The sequence below is a fragment of the Hemiscyllium ocellatum genome, chromosome 12 (genome assembly GCF_020745735.1).
Source record: "Hemiscyllium ocellatum isolate sHemOce1 chromosome 12, sHemOce1.pat.X.cur, whole genome shotgun sequence".
Taxonomy (NCBI): Eukaryota; Metazoa; Chordata; class Chondrichthyes; order Orectolobiformes; family Hemiscylliidae; genus Hemiscyllium; species Hemiscyllium ocellatum.
In genome coordinates this window covers 36,678,637-36,699,985 of record NC_083412.1, presented here as the reverse complement: position 1 = coordinate 36,699,985, position 21,349 = coordinate 36,678,637, and the positions used below count along the sequence as shown (strand labels likewise).

Genomic DNA, 21,349 nt, shown 5'->3' with positions numbered 1-21,349 from the left:
TTTGAGTTTGGCTCGGAATTCCAGCAGTGCCCGCCATTCGAAGCAGGCATTGCTGGGACTACAGTGCTGCTGGCCAACCAGATCAATCGGACAGCTTTCAAAGGTAGAATTTCCTCCCCAGATGGGAATGGAGATCTCACCTTGAGGAATGTAAATTGGCTGCTGGGCAGCCTGCTTCATTATGGATAGGTATGCATCACGTTTTGAACCAGGGATGACACAACTTCTAGTAAAATCTAGCCGTATTTGTAGTAATCTAGGCATTGTGAATTCCAATATAACTGTAGTAAATTACAATCATTTAACCGCATAAATCTGCTAACATTAGTTCTGGCGTCTCAAAAGTGAAAGGTTTCAAGCAGAAATTAGAAAAAAACTAAACGGGTTGTTCAGTGTGACGTTGAGGTCAATAGTGTTCACTGTTTGGGTACCATCAGGGCTGTTCTGAAAACAAAATGGCTTCTGAATGCACATCCATGCATTTCGGTGAGAGGCACTGGGCATCATAATGGTTGGAGAGTTAGTGCAAGACGGTGAGTATCTGTCAACAGCAAGCAGAGCAGGCAGATTATGACACCAAACAGCATGCAACACTGATTCAAAACAACACTTCCAGCTCATATCTGCTCTTAACGTCATACTGCTGACTAAACCTCAACAGTAATGCCACCAAACTACCTCAAAGTTCTATCAAGTGGTTACAGCTTAGATGGTGATTGATTTATTCTGGGGGTTACAGCATTTCCACAACATCTGAGAAAAATTCCTAGATAAACAGTATGCACATTCTATCAAGCTTGGAAGGACTTTCATTATGTCTCATAGCAAAGTCATCTGTGGTTTACCCAGTGGATAATCTTTCAATGTTTTCTTCATGAACATTTTTCATACTGTTAGAATGACTGATGAATGGTGATTTAATGCTTTTCTGATGATCCTTTGTACTGTCACTGACATGTTAACTTTGGGTCACTCAGACAAGGTACAGTACTGGAAATCAATGACTGTCAGGGTAACTTGCTTTTATGCAGCATAGCAGTCTTTGTATAACCCTTGGCGTTTATCTCCATTCTTTTCCCACTTCAGTCCAAAATTTAAAAAACAGAAAAATAAAAAAAACTTCACATTTGCCTTAGTAAGTAGGAGAAGATCTTCATTGAGAAGACATGTGGATACAACAATGTGTGATTTAAGCATAGGCAAAGTTATCATGAAATCTCCTTTGCTACTCTCAGTATCCAGAATCAGGTTAAAATCATAGTGCTGCCTCTCCCTCTTCCTTTGGCTAATTATCAACCTCATTTGTGTCTTCGTCTGCTTTTCTCTCTGTTGGAAAGCAAATGCCTTTTTAAATAACAATGCAATGGGGTTACTACAATGTATGGTACAATCTTAGGAGCACATCAAAGATCATTTATGCATTTGAACCTTGTTTCTCGCATTCCTGTTTCTTGCTCAATACAAAATAATATTTTAACTTGGAAGCTGTTGATTGCAGTGGCAATTCTGTGCTGTGGTATCTTTAGCCATTACAGGAAAAAATATTCTTTATTCCAATGGGAAACATTTCTGTCATTTGTGCTGCATCCTACGTGGCAGTAGTTTTCAACCACTAGAGCATTTGCTGCTTGATGATTGACACTGATGCAAAGAAATATTGCTGCCATATTTAATGGACTTCCTGGGCAACCAATTATTTTTCTCCTCCTCTCCTTTGTTCCTGAGTAGTTTGTGGAAAGGATAGTGAGATAAGCATTTAAGGGCTAGTTGGTCAAGTGCACAAGGAAGAACAATATGGGGTTTTGCTGATAGAATTAGATGAGAAAGATAGGTGAAGGCTCATGTAAATCATACTGGCAGCAAGAACTAGTTAATTTAAATTTCTGTAATGCATTTTCCATACAATTGTATGTAATGTTATTTTCTTTTGGATAAATGTATACTTCATGTCGTAACTATGCCAGTTATTTTGAGATCAATTTCAAAGTATGACAACATTAAAACTGCTTTTAATTATGTGCATGTTCCAAAAGGATTCAAAATGTTATCGCTAATTCTCTCTCAATAGATGTTGCCACACAGCTGTGTTTCTTTGGCATGTTCCAGTTATTTCACATCTGCAGCACTTCATTTTTATTTTAGTTCAGTGTTTTGTGTAAGTTCTAATAATAGTGCTGTTTCACTCTGTGATTTAAGCATGAGTCCTATGTTTCAGTTCACCTTTTTGTCAACATTGGAGAATGGAGAAAAACTTTGCAGATAGTTGTCCTGCCATCTCTAACAGGTTAACAATAATTATTTCCTTCGATCTTTTAATCAGAAGACAGGCATTGATTAAAAAAAGTATTGCCAAGACAGATTGATTTTGCTGACAGGAAAGCGTAGACATTTTCAGAAAATCATACAAAGCTGACAGATGATTAGGTTGATTAGATTTGATTTATATAAAATAAAAGTGGGCACATACAGAGGACTTGTTTTATTTTTGAAAGCAAAATATTTTCAATTGATAATGGTTACATTGTATTTTTCCAATGAATCTTAACAATGTGATAGATATAATAATGTAGCATATATGAGATTACTGTGTTAATAAAAATATGTTCTTCCATGTAGAAAGTCAGTTATAAATGATGGGCTTTTATTTAGATAGACAAAATAATCTACGTTCTTCAGAAAACGAAAGGTAACATTTCATTTCATATTTACTTTGCTCTAATTGTTTTATTTATAGTGAACGAGGGGAGCGCCTTTTAGAGGAGAGGACACTGCAGTTGTTATCACGTTGAGGTTTTCTTTGATGAAGTTACGTTGCTGGACTACAACAGTCTGCTTGAAGCCTTTGTGGAAAATTTTGCCATGTTGAACATTAGGAGGAGTGTACTGGGGATCCAAACCATTGATCTCATACATCCATTGCATATCCATGGTCTAGAAATGATAAGAGATCGTGCAAAATTATTTTTATGCTAGATGGAGTGCAGGACGATACATATAAAATTCAACGCTGTGAAATTCTAATGATCCAATTATGTCACAAAGAGGGCAGGATGATCTTTTGCTCATTCAGTCCAAAATTCCTGGGTCAGCTCATTAACATATTTCCGGGTGTGAAACTGATACAAGTTCTACCAAGTTAAGTTTAAGAATATTAAGTTTAAGAATGACATACTTCCATATTAAGTTTGACAGCAAGCTACTTCAGTACACAGTAGGAATTTTAATCTAAGCATAGTTAATACACTGGTCAGAAAGGGGAAAGTCACTCATATCTGTTCAGGTAAATAGATTAGGATGTATGGAAATAAATATGTACTAAGAGTCACTACAAGAAAAACAAATTCACATGTTCAACAAAGATACATTATCAAAATACCATAGATACTAGATATCTGCCTAAAGGACAGGGAAAACTGGAAACACAAATACTCCTAAATCTTATCAGGAACAGTTCTGAGAACAACTCCCCACTCTATTAATATCCCAAAACTCATCACCAGCCTTGCACCTGCACCATTTTTACAGGCCCATCATGTACTCAGACAATCACTGTCAGTCCAGAGCTACCTTGCACAGTTTCTGACATAGCAGACAGGGTTAACTCATGATCCAGCTTTGCAGACAGACAGTTGACAAACACTCAGATGGTGGGGCTGCCTGACATTCACCTCCTCAATCTGTATGCTGACAGCATCCTCACTCTGACTACCCCAAGTAGCTGACTGACTGCTTCCAAGCCTCTGGACTGGAATCAGTGGATGATATTGACATAGAGGCAGGAGTCCTGATTGAAGGTTTTCTCCCTCCTTGAGGCCTGCTGACAACTCTGACAAACTTCCTTTCTTTCTGTCTACACTAAATGGCAAGGCAAGGTAGAAGCAACATGAATCTCATATCTCTGGCTGAGGGGGCCCAGTGCAAAAGATAAGGCAAGGCAAGGCAATACTGGAATGCTGACAGCATCCAGATAGGCTCTGAATGAGTGGGCAATATAAGAGCAAGCAAAGAGCCTGGAGATGCAGCCTGGTCCAGTCCATGAGCTGAGCGCAGGTACTGAACGCAGAGTGTCTTTGCAGTAGCATTAGCATTGCAGAAGTGTTACATAAGTGGACCAGCGATGTTCCCTAAGGGTTAATAGAAGCTGCCAGATTTCGGATGCCAATTTCCTTGAGATGCAGCCCTGCTTCCCAACAAAATGGCCCTTTAAAACAAGCACCAAGCTGCATCCGGCAGGAACCTACTCTGATTTTCATCTTAGGTTCCATACATTGACATTGTTTAATAAGATAGGAAGCTACATATTAATGAGGCAAGGCACTTAACAAGCAATAATTCCACGTCATTGGCGACACTGCTGCTGACTGAGAATCTTGCCACATCGCTTGTGAAAAGTATTCAATTGGTGGAGTAGGATGCTGCTCATGTCAAGGTCAGCCTCATCAAATGCCTTGTCCAATTCTGCCACAAATCTTGGCATAACCCATGTAACTTAGATACAACAGAAAACACAAATTATGTATGAGGAACAGAGAGTAAGCCATGGACTGATAAAGTGACAAATTGAAGGTCACTACCATCAACATAGAAAAAGTATTGGACAAATGTAAGGAACTCAAATCCAACAATTTCCTCAGATCTAATAGCTTACATCTTAGAGTTCTGAAAGAGGTGGCTGCAGAGATTAGTGATGTACTGGTATGATTTTCCAAAATTCACGATATTTTATATCTGTCTCAGGGGTCACAAGTTAGCAAATGTAATACTGCTGATCAGGAAAGGAGAGCAGAGAGAAAACAATGTACTATAGGGCAGTCATTCAGCAAAATGTATGAGTTTATTATTAATGAAGTTTGAACAATGCATTATAAAGTAAAAATAATATGAAAAGGAAATCATGCTTAAAACATTTACAAGAGTACTTTGAGAATGTAACTAATAGGATCGATAAAGGGAGACTCTTTGACAACCTGAGACACAAAACCCATCAACAACCTGGGTACTACCATTGACTACGAACTGAACTGGACTAGTCATAAATACTGTAGTTACAAGAGTAGGTCAGAAGCTAGGAATCCTGCAGCCAGTATGCACCTTCTGGCTCAGGGAGAGGCTGTATGTGATAGAAATGTCACTGGATTTTTATTCCAGGACCCAAGGTTTGGGGACATGAGTTCAAATTTCAGCCTGGCAGATGGTGGCAACTGAATAGAATAAAAACCTTAAATTTAAAACATAGCTAGCCTAATAATGCCTGTATTATCACTGTCAATTCTGGAAGGAATCTGCAACTTTACCTGGTGTGGCTGACATTTTACTGTAGAGTCACAGCAATGTGACTCTTATTGAGGACAAATGTATTAGGTTACAGGAGGACATAAACAATTGGTAAATTGGGCAGATCAATGGCAGATTGAATTTAAGAGTGTAGTGCTGGAAAAGCAGAGAAGGTCAGGCAGCATCCGAGGAGCAGGAGTCTCTGAGCTCCAGCATCTGCAGTCCTCACCTTCTCCCAAATTGAATTTAAACCTGTTAGATGTGAGGCGACACACTTTTCACCAAGGAACAATGAATGGCAAGACACCAGGAAGCTCAGAAGAACACAGGGATCTTGGGGTGTTTGTCCACAAATCCCTGAAGGGAGCAGGACAGATTAATAAGGACATTAAGGATGCACATGGGACACTTTCATTCATCAATTGTATCACAGATTATAACATGGGCCGGATGGGATTAATCCGAGGATCCTCTGGGAAGCCAGGGAGGAGATTGCCGAGCCTTTGGCATTGATCTTTAAATCGTCATTGTCTACATGAATAGTGCCAGAAGACTGGAGGATAGCAAATGTGGTTCCTGTGTTCAAGAAGGGGAGTAGAGACAACCCTGGTAATTATAGACCAGTGAGTCTTACTTCAGTTGTTGGTAAAGTGTTGGAAAAGGTTATAAGAGATAGGATTTCTAATCATCTAGAGAAGAATAATTTGATTAGGGATAGTCAGCATGGTTTTGTGAAGGGTAGGTCGTGCCTCACAAACCTTATTGAGTACTTTGAGAAGGTGACCAAACAGGTAGATGAGAGTAAATTGGTTGATGTGGTGTATATGGATTTCAGCAGGCATTCGATAAGGTTCCCCACAGTAGGCTACTGTACAAAATGAGGATGAATGGAATTGTGGGAGATATAGCAGTTTGGATCAGTAATTGGCTTGCTGAAAGAAGACAGTGGGTGGTGGTTGATGGGAAATGTTCATGCTGGAGTCCAGTTACCGGTGGTGTACCGTAAGGGTCGGTGTTGGGTCCACTGCTGTTTGTAATTTTTACAAACAACCTGGACGAGGGCGTAGAAGGGTGGGTTAGTAAATTTGCAGATGACACTAAGGTCGGTGGAGTTGTGAATAGTGACGAAGGATGTTGTAGGTTACAGAGAGACATAGATAAGCTGCAGAGCTAGACTGAAAGGTGGCAAATGGAGGTTAATGCAGACAAGTGTGAGGTGATTCACTTTGGTTGTAGTAACCGGAATGCAAAGTGCTGGACTTATGGTAAGATTCTCGGTAGTGTAGATGAGCAGAGAGATCTCGGTGTCCAGGTACACAGATCCTTGAAATTTGCCACCCAGGTTGACAGGGTTGTTTAGAAGGCATACAGTGTCTTAGCTTTTATTAATAGAGGGGTCGAGTTCCGGAACCATGAGGTTATGCTACAGCTGTGCAAAACTCTGGTGCAGCCACACGTGGAATATTGTGTACGGTTCTGGTTACCGCATTATAAGAAGGATGTGAAAGCTTTGGAAAAGGTGCAGAGGAGATTTACTAGGATGTTGCCTGGTATGGAGGGAAGGTCTTACGAGGAAAGGCTGTGGGACTTGAGGCTGTTTTCACTAGAGAGAAGAAGGTTGAGAGGTGACTTAATAGAGACATATAAGATAATCAGAGGGTTAGGTAGGGTGGACAGGGAGAGCCTTTTTCCAAGTGTGGTGACGGTGAGCACGAAGGGGCATAGCTTTAAATTGAGGGGTGATAAATATAGGACAGATGTCAGAGGTAGTTTCTTTACTCAGAGAATAGTAAGGATATGCAATGCTTTCCCTGCAACTGTAGATTTGCCAACTTTAAGTACATTTAAGTCGTCATTGGACAAGCATATGGACGTACATGGAATAGTATAGGTTAGATGGGCTTCAGATTGGTATGAAAGGTCGGCGCAACATCGAGGGCGGAAGGGCCTGTACTGCGCTTTAATGTTCTATGTTCTATGGAGATCATATTGGAACTGATTAGAACTTTGGTTATGTCACAGCTAGATTACAGCATGTGGCTGTAGTCATGACACTAAAGGAAGGATGTGAAATCACAGGAGGGGGCGCAAAGGGGATTCACTGGGATATTGCACAGAATGGGGCATTTCAGCTATGAATAGAGGCTGGATGAGCTTGATTTGCTTTCTTTGGAGCAGTGAACGTTTGTTTTGGTTTGCGGGGTGGTGTGGGGAGCCTGATAGAGGTGTATAAGCATGGACAGGGTAAATAGAAAGTTGCCATACTCCTCAATTGATGGGTGCATAACACGGAAAGATAATTTCAAAGTGAAAGGGGAGAGGTTTAGAGGAAAATATTTTCACCCAGAGGTTATGAGGGAGCTGGAATTTTCTGCCTGGGAAGGTAGTTTAAGTGGAAAACCTCACAAATTTTAAAAAGTACTTGGATGAGCACTTGAGGACTTTAACCCTTGCCTAGTATGGCAAAGTGGAACTGGTATAGGGTAGTACTATATTTTGGAGGGTGTAGACATGATGGGTTGAAGGGCCTTTTCTATCCTGTGTGATTCTATGATTTAACTGCCTCCTGAGCAATTAGGAGCAGGCAATAAATGCTGGCCTAGTCAGCAACACCCATATTCCATGAACAAATGAAAAGAAGTTCCCTATAGCTTGCCCATCATCTATAAGGCACAAGCTAAAAGTATGATGGAATACTCCGCACTAACTCAACAACATTAATGAAGCTGAACACCATCCAGGACAAAGCAAAATGTGGTGCTTGATTGGCATCAGATCTACAAACATCCACTTGCTCCACCACTGACACTCAGTCGCAACAGTGTGTACTATCTGCAAGATGTGCTGCAGAAACTTACCAAGGCTGTTAGGCAACACCTTCTAAATCCATGATCACTACCATCTAGAAGGATAAGAGTAACAGATACGTGGGAACACCACCACCAGCTGCAAGTATCTCGACAAAGCACTCACCATTTTGACTTTGAAACATTTTACTATTCTTTCCCTACTGGTGGGTAAAGATCCTGAAACTCCCTTCCTAATGGCATTGAGTGTACCAACACCAAATTCACTGCTGCAGTTTAAAACAAAGGCAGCTCATCACTATCTTCTCAGGGCAATTAAGAATGGGCAATAAATGTTTGCCCAGCCTCCAAGGCCAACATCCCCAAATTAACAAAAACGTTTGCATCTACGATAAGAACACATGGAGTTGACACAAAATATTAGCATGGACATAGGATCGGTAAATCCTCCAAGATTTAGTGTCAGGCTTCATTTATTTACAATCTATATTGATGACTTTGATGTACAAGTTGTCTGACAATACAAAACTTGATGGAAGTGGAAACCATGAGGATTGTACAAGGAGGTTGTAAAAAGATATAGACAGATTAAGTGATTGAGCAATAAACTGGCAAATGGAGTATAATGTGGGGAAATATGAATGTATCAGTTTGATTGTAAAGGTAGAAAACAGAATAAGTCCTGAAACATGAAAATATTAATGCTCAACATGATCACGTTCAAGTATGTTCATATAGGACATTGATATACTCCCAAAAGGAACACAAAGTTCGCATAATATAACAAGACACAATTCAAAAGGCATATTGCAAGAAATTTTGGAGGTCAAGAAGGAGCAAGCCTTGTGACAATTATACAGGACGTGGGTGATACTTCAAATGAAATTGGTCTCTTTATTTAAGGAAGGCTACATTTGCATTGTGGCTGAAAATGTGTTGCTGGAAAAGCGCAGCAGGTCAGGCAGCATCCAAGGAATAAGAAATTCGACGTTTCAGGCATAAGCCCTTCATCAGTATTGCCCATCATTTGCATTATGGGCAATACTGCAAAGGTTCACTCGTTTGATCCCTGGGATGAAGGAGTTGTCCTATGATGAGAGGCCGAAGAAATTTTGTTTACGTTCTCACGGCTTGTAAAACCTCACTGAAACATTTTGAAGGGTCTGACAGGATAGACGCTGAAAGGTTGTTTGCCTCCCCAGGGAATCTAGAAAATTAGGGTGCAATCTCAGGTTAAGGGGCCATTCATTTAGAACGGAGATGAGGATAATTTTCTTTGAAAAGTTGTGAAACCTTTGAATTCTCTACTCTTGAGGATTGTAGATAATCCACTGTTGAATATTTTTAAGGCTTTGATTGGCAGACTTTTGGCCTCGCGAGAATCAATGGATTTGGTGAGCAGGTGGGAAAAAGAAGTTGAAACTGAAGACAATCCTTATTTGCACTGAATAGTAGACAAGGTTCAACAGGCCATCTCGTCTACTCCTGTTCCTATTTCTTATGCTGTATATTTACTTGGATACTTATACTACTGAGGATTGAAAGCATTTTCGGATACTTTTTCTTTTAACAAATTCAGAGATAGGGAAAAAGAAAAGAAATTTACATTTGCCGTATCAATAGAAAGTGCCCACTCTGTAATACACCTTATAGTTTATATTCATCAAGTTAGATAAAATCACACCTTGATACACATATTGTCCTGATGAAGAGCTGATACTGGGGTGATGCACATCGCACAAGAAACCTGGAGGATGTTGTTGGAATTGGAAAATGAAATGACTGACTGAAATCTAGGAAGATATTAACTTCTGGCTATTAAGCATTCAGAACATGATCTCAACAACCTGCAGCATTAAGGTAAGCTTTTCATCCCTGCCTTAATGAGTTCAGAATAACAGGCTGTTATTTCTGCACCCAGACAAACTGATCTACATATTGTTGCTGTTTTGCATCCAAAATGAAATGGACACAGGGACTACACACTTTGGTGCTACTGTGCTGGATGCCATTCTGCATTGGCTCATATTGCTGATATTAGGAGTGAATGTTAAAGCTGTGCACACTAGAAATTAGCCACCATCTGACACTGATTAGTTCTAGCATTCACGTTGCAGTTAGTGTCCTTTCTTTACACCACTGTCATGATGGCAAAAAGCTGAGTTTGCATGACTCCATTTGAGCGTCCACAGCAGCTTGATGTTGTGTGGTTTCTACTATTGCTAAAGAGGAAGCTGTAACATTGGCCACATCATGGTCAAGTCTGAAACCTTCTCCTGGAGTTGGCCATCACTTACACACAAGATGAAGAAGGTAGACAGGGAACTACAGGTCAGTTAGTCTCTCAGCAGTTAGCAGTAAAATATCAGAATCTATCATTAAGGAAACTAACAAGGCACTTAGAAAATCCCAGCATGATCGGATAAAGCACAATTTTATGAAAGGAAAACTGTGTCAACAATCATTTTAGATACTTTCGTGGATACAATTGGTCAGGTTGATTAAAAGGAACCAGCGAATCTTGTATATTTGAATTTAGAAAAGATATTGGATAAAGTCTCATATAAAAAGTTTAATACTTGGGATTGTTGAGTTGGGGGGATATACATGGTCAAGGTTATGGAATAATTTAGTGAATAGTATGCACGTAATAGTGATAAACAAGGAAGTTTCAAGCAACATGTTATAACGAGTGAAGTGCTACAAGGATCAATGTTGTCTTCTCTGTTATTTGCCAACTATATTACTAATTTAGATGAAAAGATAGAATGTAATATGAATGAGTTTGCAGTGGTTATAATGAGGTGGAGGTGAAGAAGGACAGAAAGTGAATCAAGAGGATGTAGGTAAATTAAGTGATTGGAGAACAAGACGGCAAGTGGAGCATAATGTAGAAAAATAAGAGGTCATTCACTTAAGTAATAAGAATCCAAAAACAGAATTTTTTTAGAAGGTATATAATTTTTCAATGTTGAGGTTCAGAGGGCTTATGTATAATCATACACGGAACACAAAGTTAGCATATAGATAGAGCAAGGAATTAAGAAGGCAAATAATGAGTTAAATTTATCACAAGGTTATTAGAGGACAAGCATTCCACAGGGCTTTAGTGAGACTACATTTGGAATACTATGCATAGTATTTGGCCTCCATTTTTATATGCACTGGAAAGGGATTTACAAGCATTGTAACAATGGTCATTAAAATGGCTGTAGAGATGAGAGGTTGATGTTATGATGAGAGGCTAATTCAATTGGGTTTATTTTTTTTCTGATATTGAGAAGAATGAGAGGTGATCTAGTTAAGCATACAATATTCTAACTGGCTAGGTACTGAGGCATTATTTCCCCCAGCTGACAAGTCTGGAACATGGAAGCAACATCAGAATAAGGCCTGAGACAAGGAGACATTTCTTCACACAGAGAGATATGAATATTTGGAATTATGTATCTGGAGTGTTGTGGAACATCTGAACTGTAAAAGACAGATTTTTTTGGCTCAAAAGAAATCGGGGATATGGACAGTGGGTGGGAAAGTAGAGCCTGATTCTAAAAATTAGCGAAGAGGGAACAATGGATTTATCAAATATTCCTTCAGCGTGTTGTTGTCTATTTAATTTTGACTTGAGTGCAAATGTGAGCAATCACTACAGTGATCCTTTTTAATGCTGTTAGCTGTCACAGCAGCTCTGGGTAATCCTCATTTCCAATAAGCAAGTCAATGTGCTTGCTTCTGCAGAGATACAGACAGGCAGTAAATGAAATTAATCAAGGTAATTCTCTATATTCTGGGTATTGACATGCAGCCATCTATGCCTATAGTTGGATATTACATGGTTATTAGGGGAATGAGTTCATTTTCATTTTACACAATCTATTTGTCAGAGCATTCACAGTAACCCAGTCATGTGATTAATGGTTCACTCACTCATTTGTGTTGATCTTCTATCTAGGGATCTAATCTGTCTTGGAAACAGATTTAAGTTATTTCAGTAAATTGTGCAAATATTTGTGCAAATATGTTAGCTAACCTGGCAGAAGTCAATGTTGCCTCTTAGAGTGATCCAAAGGTGAGAAGATTAATTACTGTGGTCACTTTGTGAGGCATAGTGAGCATTCTCTGGTCCTTAACAGCAGTTATATATCTTGTTGGATAATACAACAAATTTTGGCAGTTTTCTGGGCTGTGCCTGACTTACCTTTTAACCCTAATACTTGTGTTTGGGAATCTGAATGAGGATTTATTCGGATACAATGTTTTTTTTTGAGCGTGGCCCATATACCCTCTTCTTACTCTGTAACATTTATAACAGAGGGAAATTTCCATGGTAAAATCTGTTTCGCTATTTTAAAAGATAATTGGAAACACTCAAAATAAAACCAAGTCTCAGAGAAAACATGGAAGTGAAACTAGGAACCTAAACATAAAGCAAAAATAGCAATCCAAATTAAGGTTATGACTAACGCTGTAATAGCATTATAACAGGCTAAGAAAATTGATGAATGTTTCCAATGCTTTTTATTATATAATCTATAAAGATGTTTTAAAAAAATAGAGGATTAATATGGTCGGTACAGAGAATCCATTTCCAATTAGATGGGAGGGTGGTGGCAAGCCAGAACAAAAAAGATTATAACTTTAAATTCATGTCATTCAGAAGTAATATCTGGAAGACTGAGATTGAAAAACGTTTCTTAGATAATCACTTTGAGATATATGCATCAAACGTTCTCAAATGCAATTGAGGTAGAGATTAGCTTTTATAAAAATGAGTGACACATGGATCAAGCATCTGAATGTTTAATTTTTGTTCCATATTTCTACATTACAATACAGGAACAAGTAAACAATAGCCAATTAAAACACCTGATGCATAAATGATTTGCCGTTTACCTAAACACTTTCGATTCCCATCTTTTGATGTTAATTTTTTTGTATACATGGCTTGAGCTTCAGAAATTACATTTACAAATTCTCCAATCAATATTTGTAAAAGCTGAAAATTGGCTCTGATTTACAATTATCTGGAAGTTGTTGATTACAGCATTCAGGAAATGAGCTGACCTGTGTACTTGTCTGCAAGCACTTGTTAAAAATAAGCTTCAATGTGCGTTAATAACTCTGACTGAAACACAGCAAAGGGAATCTGAAAGTCTGACTGTAGCACGATCAGGCTGAAACACATGGCCTTTAATTATACATTTTGACAATAAAATTTTAATCCATTCTGATCTGCCTCAAATCAAAATATTTTTCATATTTAACATGTTTCCAGTACAAAGAAAGAACTTTGAATATCTTCAGAATGTCCCTAAGTCATTCATTGTAAACTAATTATCATTTTAAATGCAGTTTCTGTTGTTATGTTAACCCTATATTAATCTACAGCAAGGAACTAAAATCTACTGATCATTTAATTTCTGGAAGTTAGCATAATCCCATCAGCAAAGCACATCCCCATCTGCTCCAATTCATATTACAGCAGTCAATTTACTGCTACAAGATGTCACACAGCTCAGATGCACAATCACTTGATATATATTTTATCTGATATTTGAGGACACATGTTGGCCAACACCTTTTAAATTTCAACGAAAGCTGTGGAATCTCTTAGATGCACTGTAACTGGTGGAAAGATAATTTTTTTTCAACCACTTCTGACAGTATTGAATTGTAGTGTTAGCGGTGGGTAATTTTTTCAAGTCCTCGAGTAAGGTTAGAACTTATGACCACCTGACTCGTGGATAAAAGCAAAACTGAAATAGAATCTCAGATGGAAATACATCTGTCACATAATGCATACCTGCTGTACACAGAGGATAATGTCACTTCTAATAAACGGTGGCGATATAAACCAGTTTCCAGATCACAAGAAGTAATTATACTTTAAAACCTCTTTATCTATGGTTCCTATTTTTTCTACTTTTTTCGGTGAATTTATCACTGCACTAAGCTTTGGATCTAAAAGCTCGATTCTGGCAAAATGCCCAAACTATCTGTTGTAGGTTGACTTGATCCTCAGACTTATCTGCTGATTGTCTTTACTGTTCATACTGCAGATTAGTTTACTAAAGACGTATCTGTTACAAAGTTGTTCATTAGAGAAGTCAATTAGAATGAATAAATATGTTTAAAAAATGTGAACCTTTACTAAAGTCATATTTTAACAGACTATGATTCATCATTGGTCATTTTACTTGGCTTGCCTTGACTTCTATATTTTTCCTCAGTTAAAGAATGGAAGAGTAGAAGCAGAAATTGGCCATTCAGCCCTTTGAGCCTATTCTGCTATTTAAATAGATCATGGCTGTTCTCCTGTGTCAAAATCATCTCTTCTTAGAGTCATAGAGATGTACAGCATGGAAACAGACCCTTCGGTCCAACCCGTCCATGCCGACCAGATATCCCAACCCAATCTAGTCCCACCAGCCAGCACCTGGCCCATATTCTTCCAAACTTGTTTTTGTTATGTTGAAATGTATCAACCTTGATCTTAAGCGTACTCCATGACTGAGCCACAGTCTGAGTGGAGAAGTCCTCCTTTATCTCAGTCCTGAATTACCTACCCCTTATTCTGAGATTGTAACCACTGGTTCTCGAACCCCCAGCCAGGGAAAACATGTGCTCTCCTGATCCCTATAAAAGTCTCATATGTTTAAATTAGATAACCTCTCATTCTTCTAAAGTCCAGACAATGTAGATCCATATTTAATCATTCCATAAAGGACAATTCTTCGATCCCAGGAATTAGTTTGATGACCTTTTGTTCTATTCCTTCTGTGGAAAGTATATTTGGCAAGCAGGCAAAACTGCACATTATAAGTGCTCCAAGTGTGGTCTTGCCAAGGCTCTGAGATAATTATTATAAGACTCAAACCCTCCAGTATTGAATGCTAGGATGTCATTTACCTTCCTGATTATTTGCTGCACCTCTATGTTAACTTTCAGTGACATATAACCAGGGAATACAAGTCTTTTTAGAAGTTCAACACCTCCAATCTCAGCCTTTAATAAGTACGCTGGATTTCTGTTTCCCATTTAATGTGGATAACATTATATTTTTCTGCATTGTATTCCATCTGCCAAATGTTTGCCCACTCACTGAGCCTCTTCAAATCCCTTTGACGTCACTTTGTATCTTCCTTCCAACTCAAAATCATGCATAGTTTTGTGTCATCTGTAAAATTGGAAATATTATAATTAAACCCACATCCAAATCATTGAGACAGATTGTGAATAACTGGGGCCCAAGCACTGATCCTTGTGGTACCACTCTAATTACAACCTGCCAACCTGAAAATGACCAATTTATTCCAACTCTCAGCATTCTGTCTAATAACAAGTTCTCAATCCATGTGAGTATATTCCCCCTAAACCAAGGGGCTCCAATTTTGTTCACTAATCTCTTGTGTGCAGCTTTTCTCAAAGCCTTCTGTAAACCTAAGTTTCCACATTCTCCTTAATCTGCTGAGACCATCACAGCACACAGAATCTTGAAAGATGACCACTAATGTATGTGTAATCTCTACAGACTCATCTTTCAACAGATCAGATTCAGGGATTTGTTTCCACTGAATCTCAATTTTTTTGGTCTTGTTCTACTTTTTTATTAATATTAATATCTTGCAGTTTATCATTTACACTGATCCCTCATTTCTCCATAACTTCTGAGAGGTTTTAGTAACTTCTTTTGTGAAGACAGACACAAAGCATTTGTTTGGTTTCTCTGCCATTTACTTATTTTTCATTACAAATTGTTCTGACTCTGTAACAGATCTACATGTGCTTTTCTTCATCCTTTCCTTTTTACACAACTTTGGAAGCTCTTATAGTTAATTTTATGTATCTCATCAGTTTATTTTAATGTTGTACTTTTCCCTTCTTAATCTTTTTATTTAAAGAATTTTAATATATTCCCAAACCTTAGAACTACCATTTTTTGTCAAGCTTATATTGCTTTTTCTTCAATGTAATCTATGACATACTTCTTCTGTCACAGTTAGAACATTTACTTTGTTAGTTTCTATGTATAAATGGAATGTGCTTTTCTTGTAAACTATGTATTAGTTCCTTAATAGAGAGCCATTACCATCTACCACCACACTTATTAATATAGCTTCCCAATTTATTTTAGACCATTTGCTCCTCATAACTTCATACTTTCCTTTGTTTAGATATAAGCTACTAGTTTCTGACTGAACTACATTACTTTCAAATAATGTAAAATGCTATCATATTATACTTAAACTTTTCTAAAGGCTCTTTTGCAACAAGATTATTAATTATCGCCTCCTCAATGCATGATACTAGATCCAATATCGTGCATTTACTAGTTGGTACTGCTCTAGAAAACCATTTTGTATATATTTCAAGAATTTGTATTCTGTAACATTAACACTATTTAGGATTACTTAATATCTATATAGATTGAAAATTCTATGATGACTGGATCACTGTTGTTACATGCACCTCTTGTATCCTGATTTATACTGTGATTTAAATTGCCTTTGTTTGGTCGGCTTTTAACAATTCCCACCACAATGTCCTGCCCGTAATGTTTCTTAGTTCAATCCAAATTGATTTTACATCGTGGACTCTCAATCTAAAATCACCAGCTTTTCCCAGCTTCTTGCCCTTCCTGAATGTGGCACACACTTGAATATTTAGATCTCAGCTTTGATTTCCTTGTAACCATGCCTCTGCAACAGCTAGCATGTCATATAGATGAATGTCTATTTGAAATGACACTTCATCTGATTCATTGCTAATACTAAGGGCATTTAGATTCAGACCCTTTAATTCATTTTTTTTTAACTTTGGCTCTGTCTTCTTTCTCATTCTGAAATTTTAAATCACTATCGCCTTCTGCCAAATTCTTTTATTGTCACCATATCTATTGTCTTAACATTTTTGTTTCATATTCACATTCTTTGCCAACATGATTCCTTCTTCCCTCTATTTAGTTTTAAGCTCTCTCTATTTCCCTAGTTATAGAACTCATTAGTACACTGGCTCCAGTGCAGTTCAGATACTGATACAGTTCTCAATTTTCCCAATATTAGCACCTGAACAGATGATGCTAACTGAAGCAATATGAAGGGGTATACAATGATATGCCCTGGTAACCTTCCCAGTTCCTGATATGTTGCAATGAACGCAGCTTGGCCTCCAACTTAAAAATTCTGGTCTAAAACTCAAGACGCTGACACTTAAGACAGACGTGTTTGCAATGGATTGTTGCAGAACCCTGGAACTTCTGTAATATATCCCTTGTCCAGCCATTATTATTGTTTACACTATGCATTTTTAAAAGTTTAATTTATAGCTCTCATTCTCATATAACCCCCCTCTTTCATTCAACTCCATGCACTCGAGTAGCACTCTGTACAGAAAAACAGCACTGAGGAAGCCTTGTGCTACATTTGAACTTTTTATAAAACAATGAGTCAGCTCTGCCAAAGCAGAGAAACGAGCTTCAGTTTAATTGGTTTCCTAACTATTTAAAGCTGCTCACAGAGAGCTTGTACATCCCTGTTCAAGCCTGGAAGAAACTTAATTCTTTCCTTTTCAGCATTAACTGATCTTTTTAAAACAATAACTTGCTGTTAATGGCTAGAAGTAAACTAAAATAGACTTTAGAGAAAGATTAATCATTAAGATTCCCTTACTCACCTACCTCCTGGCTTCACACTGTGTTGCCCACATTTGTGAAGCATTTAATAAATGATATAAATGTAAGCTAGTACATCTCAGTGGTTAAAAAAAATTATGTAGTTCATTGATTATTTTAACACTGTCACTTAATCGGTAATCTGTTGTCAAATTAAGTGCATTGTTTTTAGATTGATGGTTTACTAAAACGTATGTTTGCAGTTTAAATTCATTTCAGAAATAAACAAGCAGGCAGCAGTCGAAGATACAAATTCATTATGAGTAATGTGTGTGCAAGTTGGCATCAGCTGTTGTGAAGGCCTACTGTTATGAGCTGAACTCACAAAAAGTTGTACAGACCAAGTATGCTGCATATGCAAGTTCTTGAGGCAATAAGCAAGGAAGTTGAAGTAGCAACCTTTAACATAGACTCTCCATTTCCTTTGCATTTGACATGCAATTTCGAACTCGGATGCAACCAGAGCCTGACCAGGTTGGTGCATTTAAATTACTTTTAAATGACATCGGTGTGGTGATATAGTGCTTCCTGCCTACTCTGAAAGCTGCATGCTGTCAAATTGATAAGAGAATATTATAATTTGCCTGTTCATAGTGAGTTTCTGTAAAAGAGTACTTTGAGACTTAATGATTGCATCTTGCTCTTCTTCAGGAGCATAGCATGGCAGTATTGCCAAACAGGAGGCCTCACACAGAGTAGATCCAAATACAAATGGGAATTTGTTTTCAAGCAAGCTTTTGAGCCCTGCATCACTGTCCAAATTTCCTTCCCCTGTATGGTGTGACCATTGAAACTCAAAAAGTATGTGCAATTGCTTTTAAAATGGTCTGCACTTGCAACTTCATTTCGGTTCAGATGAGGTTAAGTTGATAATTGGCTAAATAAATATACTTAAATATTGCAAGAGTTGTGAAGTTATAATGTACTGCATTCATTATAACATACTTCGAATGACATTTAAATTTACCGTTTCTTTACTATGTAAGTTTTACTTTTGTGAAGACTTTATTTTTTGAACATGGTATGAAATGGGAAAATTTAAAGACAAAGAATTGAAATGGAATGCTGCACACATTAAAAACAAGTTACCTGACATTCGTTGTAAGTGCCGATTATGTTCCTGCTTGTTCAAGAAAATATGGAAATTTCTTTCGCAAAAGAGCTAGAGCTACAGCCAGGAGGCAATGCATGAATAGAGCTTTGGCCAGCAACAAGTAGCTGATTGATTACTTACAGTGTGGAAACAGGCCCTTCGACCCAACAAGTCCAAACTGATCTGCCGAAGCGCAAATCACCCGGACCTATTCCCCTATATTTACCCTTTCACCTAACACTACGGGCAATTTAGCCTCGCCAATTCACCTAACCTGCATATTTTTGGATTGTGGGAGGAAACCGGAGCACCCAGAGGAAACCCACGCAGACAGGGGGAGAATGTGCAAACTCCACACAGAGAGTCGCCTGAGGCAGGAATTGAATCCGGGTCTCTGGCGCTGTGAGGAAGCAGTGCTAACCACTGTGCCATCGTGCTTCCCACGGTGATTGGTGTCTGGACTAGTGACCAGTTTACAAGGATAAAGACCTTCTGCCTACCAACAACTATGTGATTGGCTCCCATAGCTCAGCTGATTGGCTCAACAGCTTGGGATATGAAGATAGAGGCAGAAGCCATCAAACTTCTGAAAGGAAAGGAGCTATTTACCTCTGCAATAAAAGCATCTCAAGCCAGTTTATTTTCCCTCATCAGTTGCTATAAGATATTGCTTTTAACTAGTAAGTCAAAGACCTTTACAAGTGAAAGATCTGTCACCCATTGCCTCCTGAAAATGAGGGAAAAACAGCTGGAAAAGGAAAACTGATATCAGAATTCTGATTATCAAAAGGATTATCTCATCAGACAGTGTAGACTGAGACCATTGAACTGCCTTCCTAATCTTTCCCCCCACCCAGAACAGCCATGATTTGTTTGTGTGTGTGTGTGTGTGTGTGTGTGCGCGCTTGTGTGCATGTGTAAAGGGTGGAGTTTATAAGTGGGTTGTGATTTTCATGAGTAGAGGTACATGTTGATATTTCATTATTGTTTATCTGCAGTTAAAATCTGTTTATTTGTAATAAATAAGTATTCTTGTTAAGTACGGAAACCCACTTTGTACTTTCTGTCAACCTGAATCTAAAAGACAAGCAAATTGGGGGAATTCTTCATTAATTTTAAAAAATGTTATCTTTTGTTCAGACTCTGAGAATAGTTGGGCTTGAATTCCAGCATGTTACTCCAATTGGAATAAACGTAGATGTCCTGTTGAACACTTAAAAAGAAATTGCCTGATTATTGATGCTTTTATTTTACATTCCAAGACTATAAGATGAACTGAATAATATTGCTGCTTTAGGAGGTGCCAAAATTAATCTAAATAGAACACCTTCCCTGTAACCTCCACGGTCAGCAATTCCTCACAAAATGTAACTTGACCCTGAAACGAGCAGCACTATTTACTTGTAGAAGCAAGCTGAACAACTCGGCTCTGCCTGTTCAGGCCAGCTACCTTGTTTATAACAATCTACCACGATATCAAATAAATCGAAATCATTCATATTCGGTGACCAGAAAATGACATCAAGAACTAGAATTTCACTTCAGAATTTATTGTGAAATGTAAAAGGTTGCCAAGTACTGGCCAGCTAGAATATATTCTATAAAATGAAGAAATGCCAATACCGGCAATGCGAAACACTACCATAATCATAGCAGCCTAAGATCTGTCAAACAATACAACCATAGTATCAATGGCATGGAGTAAAATGCGACACTGTTTTGAAAGTTTTGTAATCTTAAGAGGCGGAAAGATTGAAGAGGTGGAAATCATGCTAGCTTTCACCTCTCAAAAAAGAACATTGCGTAGCTTCTTGTAAAGCTGCCCAAACTGAGATCTTTTGGATACAAGGCTTTTACTTGCTAAACTTTTGTCTTTTTATCAAGCTCATGAGATTGATGAATAGTAACTGTGAGGCAATGCTGCTACTAATGATATTAGGCAACAAGGTTCCATTTTTTATAATTAACACTAGAAAACAAGGTCCTATTCAAAGTAGATATGTTCAGTGCCCAGCACCTCTTTCATATTTATATTTTGTTTTAAACTAAAGGACAGACTAAAAGTTTAAGCAGTCCAAATAACCAATTCTCTAGTTTAAGACTGTTCCCATGACAAAACTGTCCTTGTTTCCCTTAGACTGTCTCATTTGAATCTGGAATACGAATGCTACATTCAAACTTAACCAATGTATAAAGATTTACAGATTAACTTTATTTGCACAATGCAGCAACTGAAAAAAACAGCATAGCAAACCTTTTTTCAGCAATGTTTTGAATTGCCTTAGCAACCTTCAGAAACAAACACAGCTAAGTAACAACTGTTCCTCTCAAACCAATACAGAAAATAGCATTGCTGTAAAGGCCTGATTGCTCCGAGATCCAATTGCTTTTTGAACGTTAACAACATATTGGCATTTAATTGCTGTGTAGAATCCAATTTGGTTTCAACCGAGACAGAATATGCAACCTGCTCAACAAATCTATATTAAATTGCACTTAAACTTA

The 21,349-nt window shown here is 38.0% G+C and overlaps 1 protein-coding gene across 1 annotated transcript in view; it reads right to left on the bottom strand.

Moving 5' to 3' along the window:
- Positions 1-2,592: 2,592 nt before the first annotated feature.
- Positions 2,593-21,349, bottom strand: part of LOC132820918 (cilia- and flagella-associated protein 47-like) — a 491,537-nt gene continuing 472,780 nt past the window's right edge. The window contains 1 exon segment of the mRNA XM_060833275.1: positions 2,593-2,931. Within this exon segment, the coding sequence (XP_060689258.1) occupies positions 2,725-2,931 (207 nt within the window). The 3' untranslated portion in view covers positions 2,593-2,724.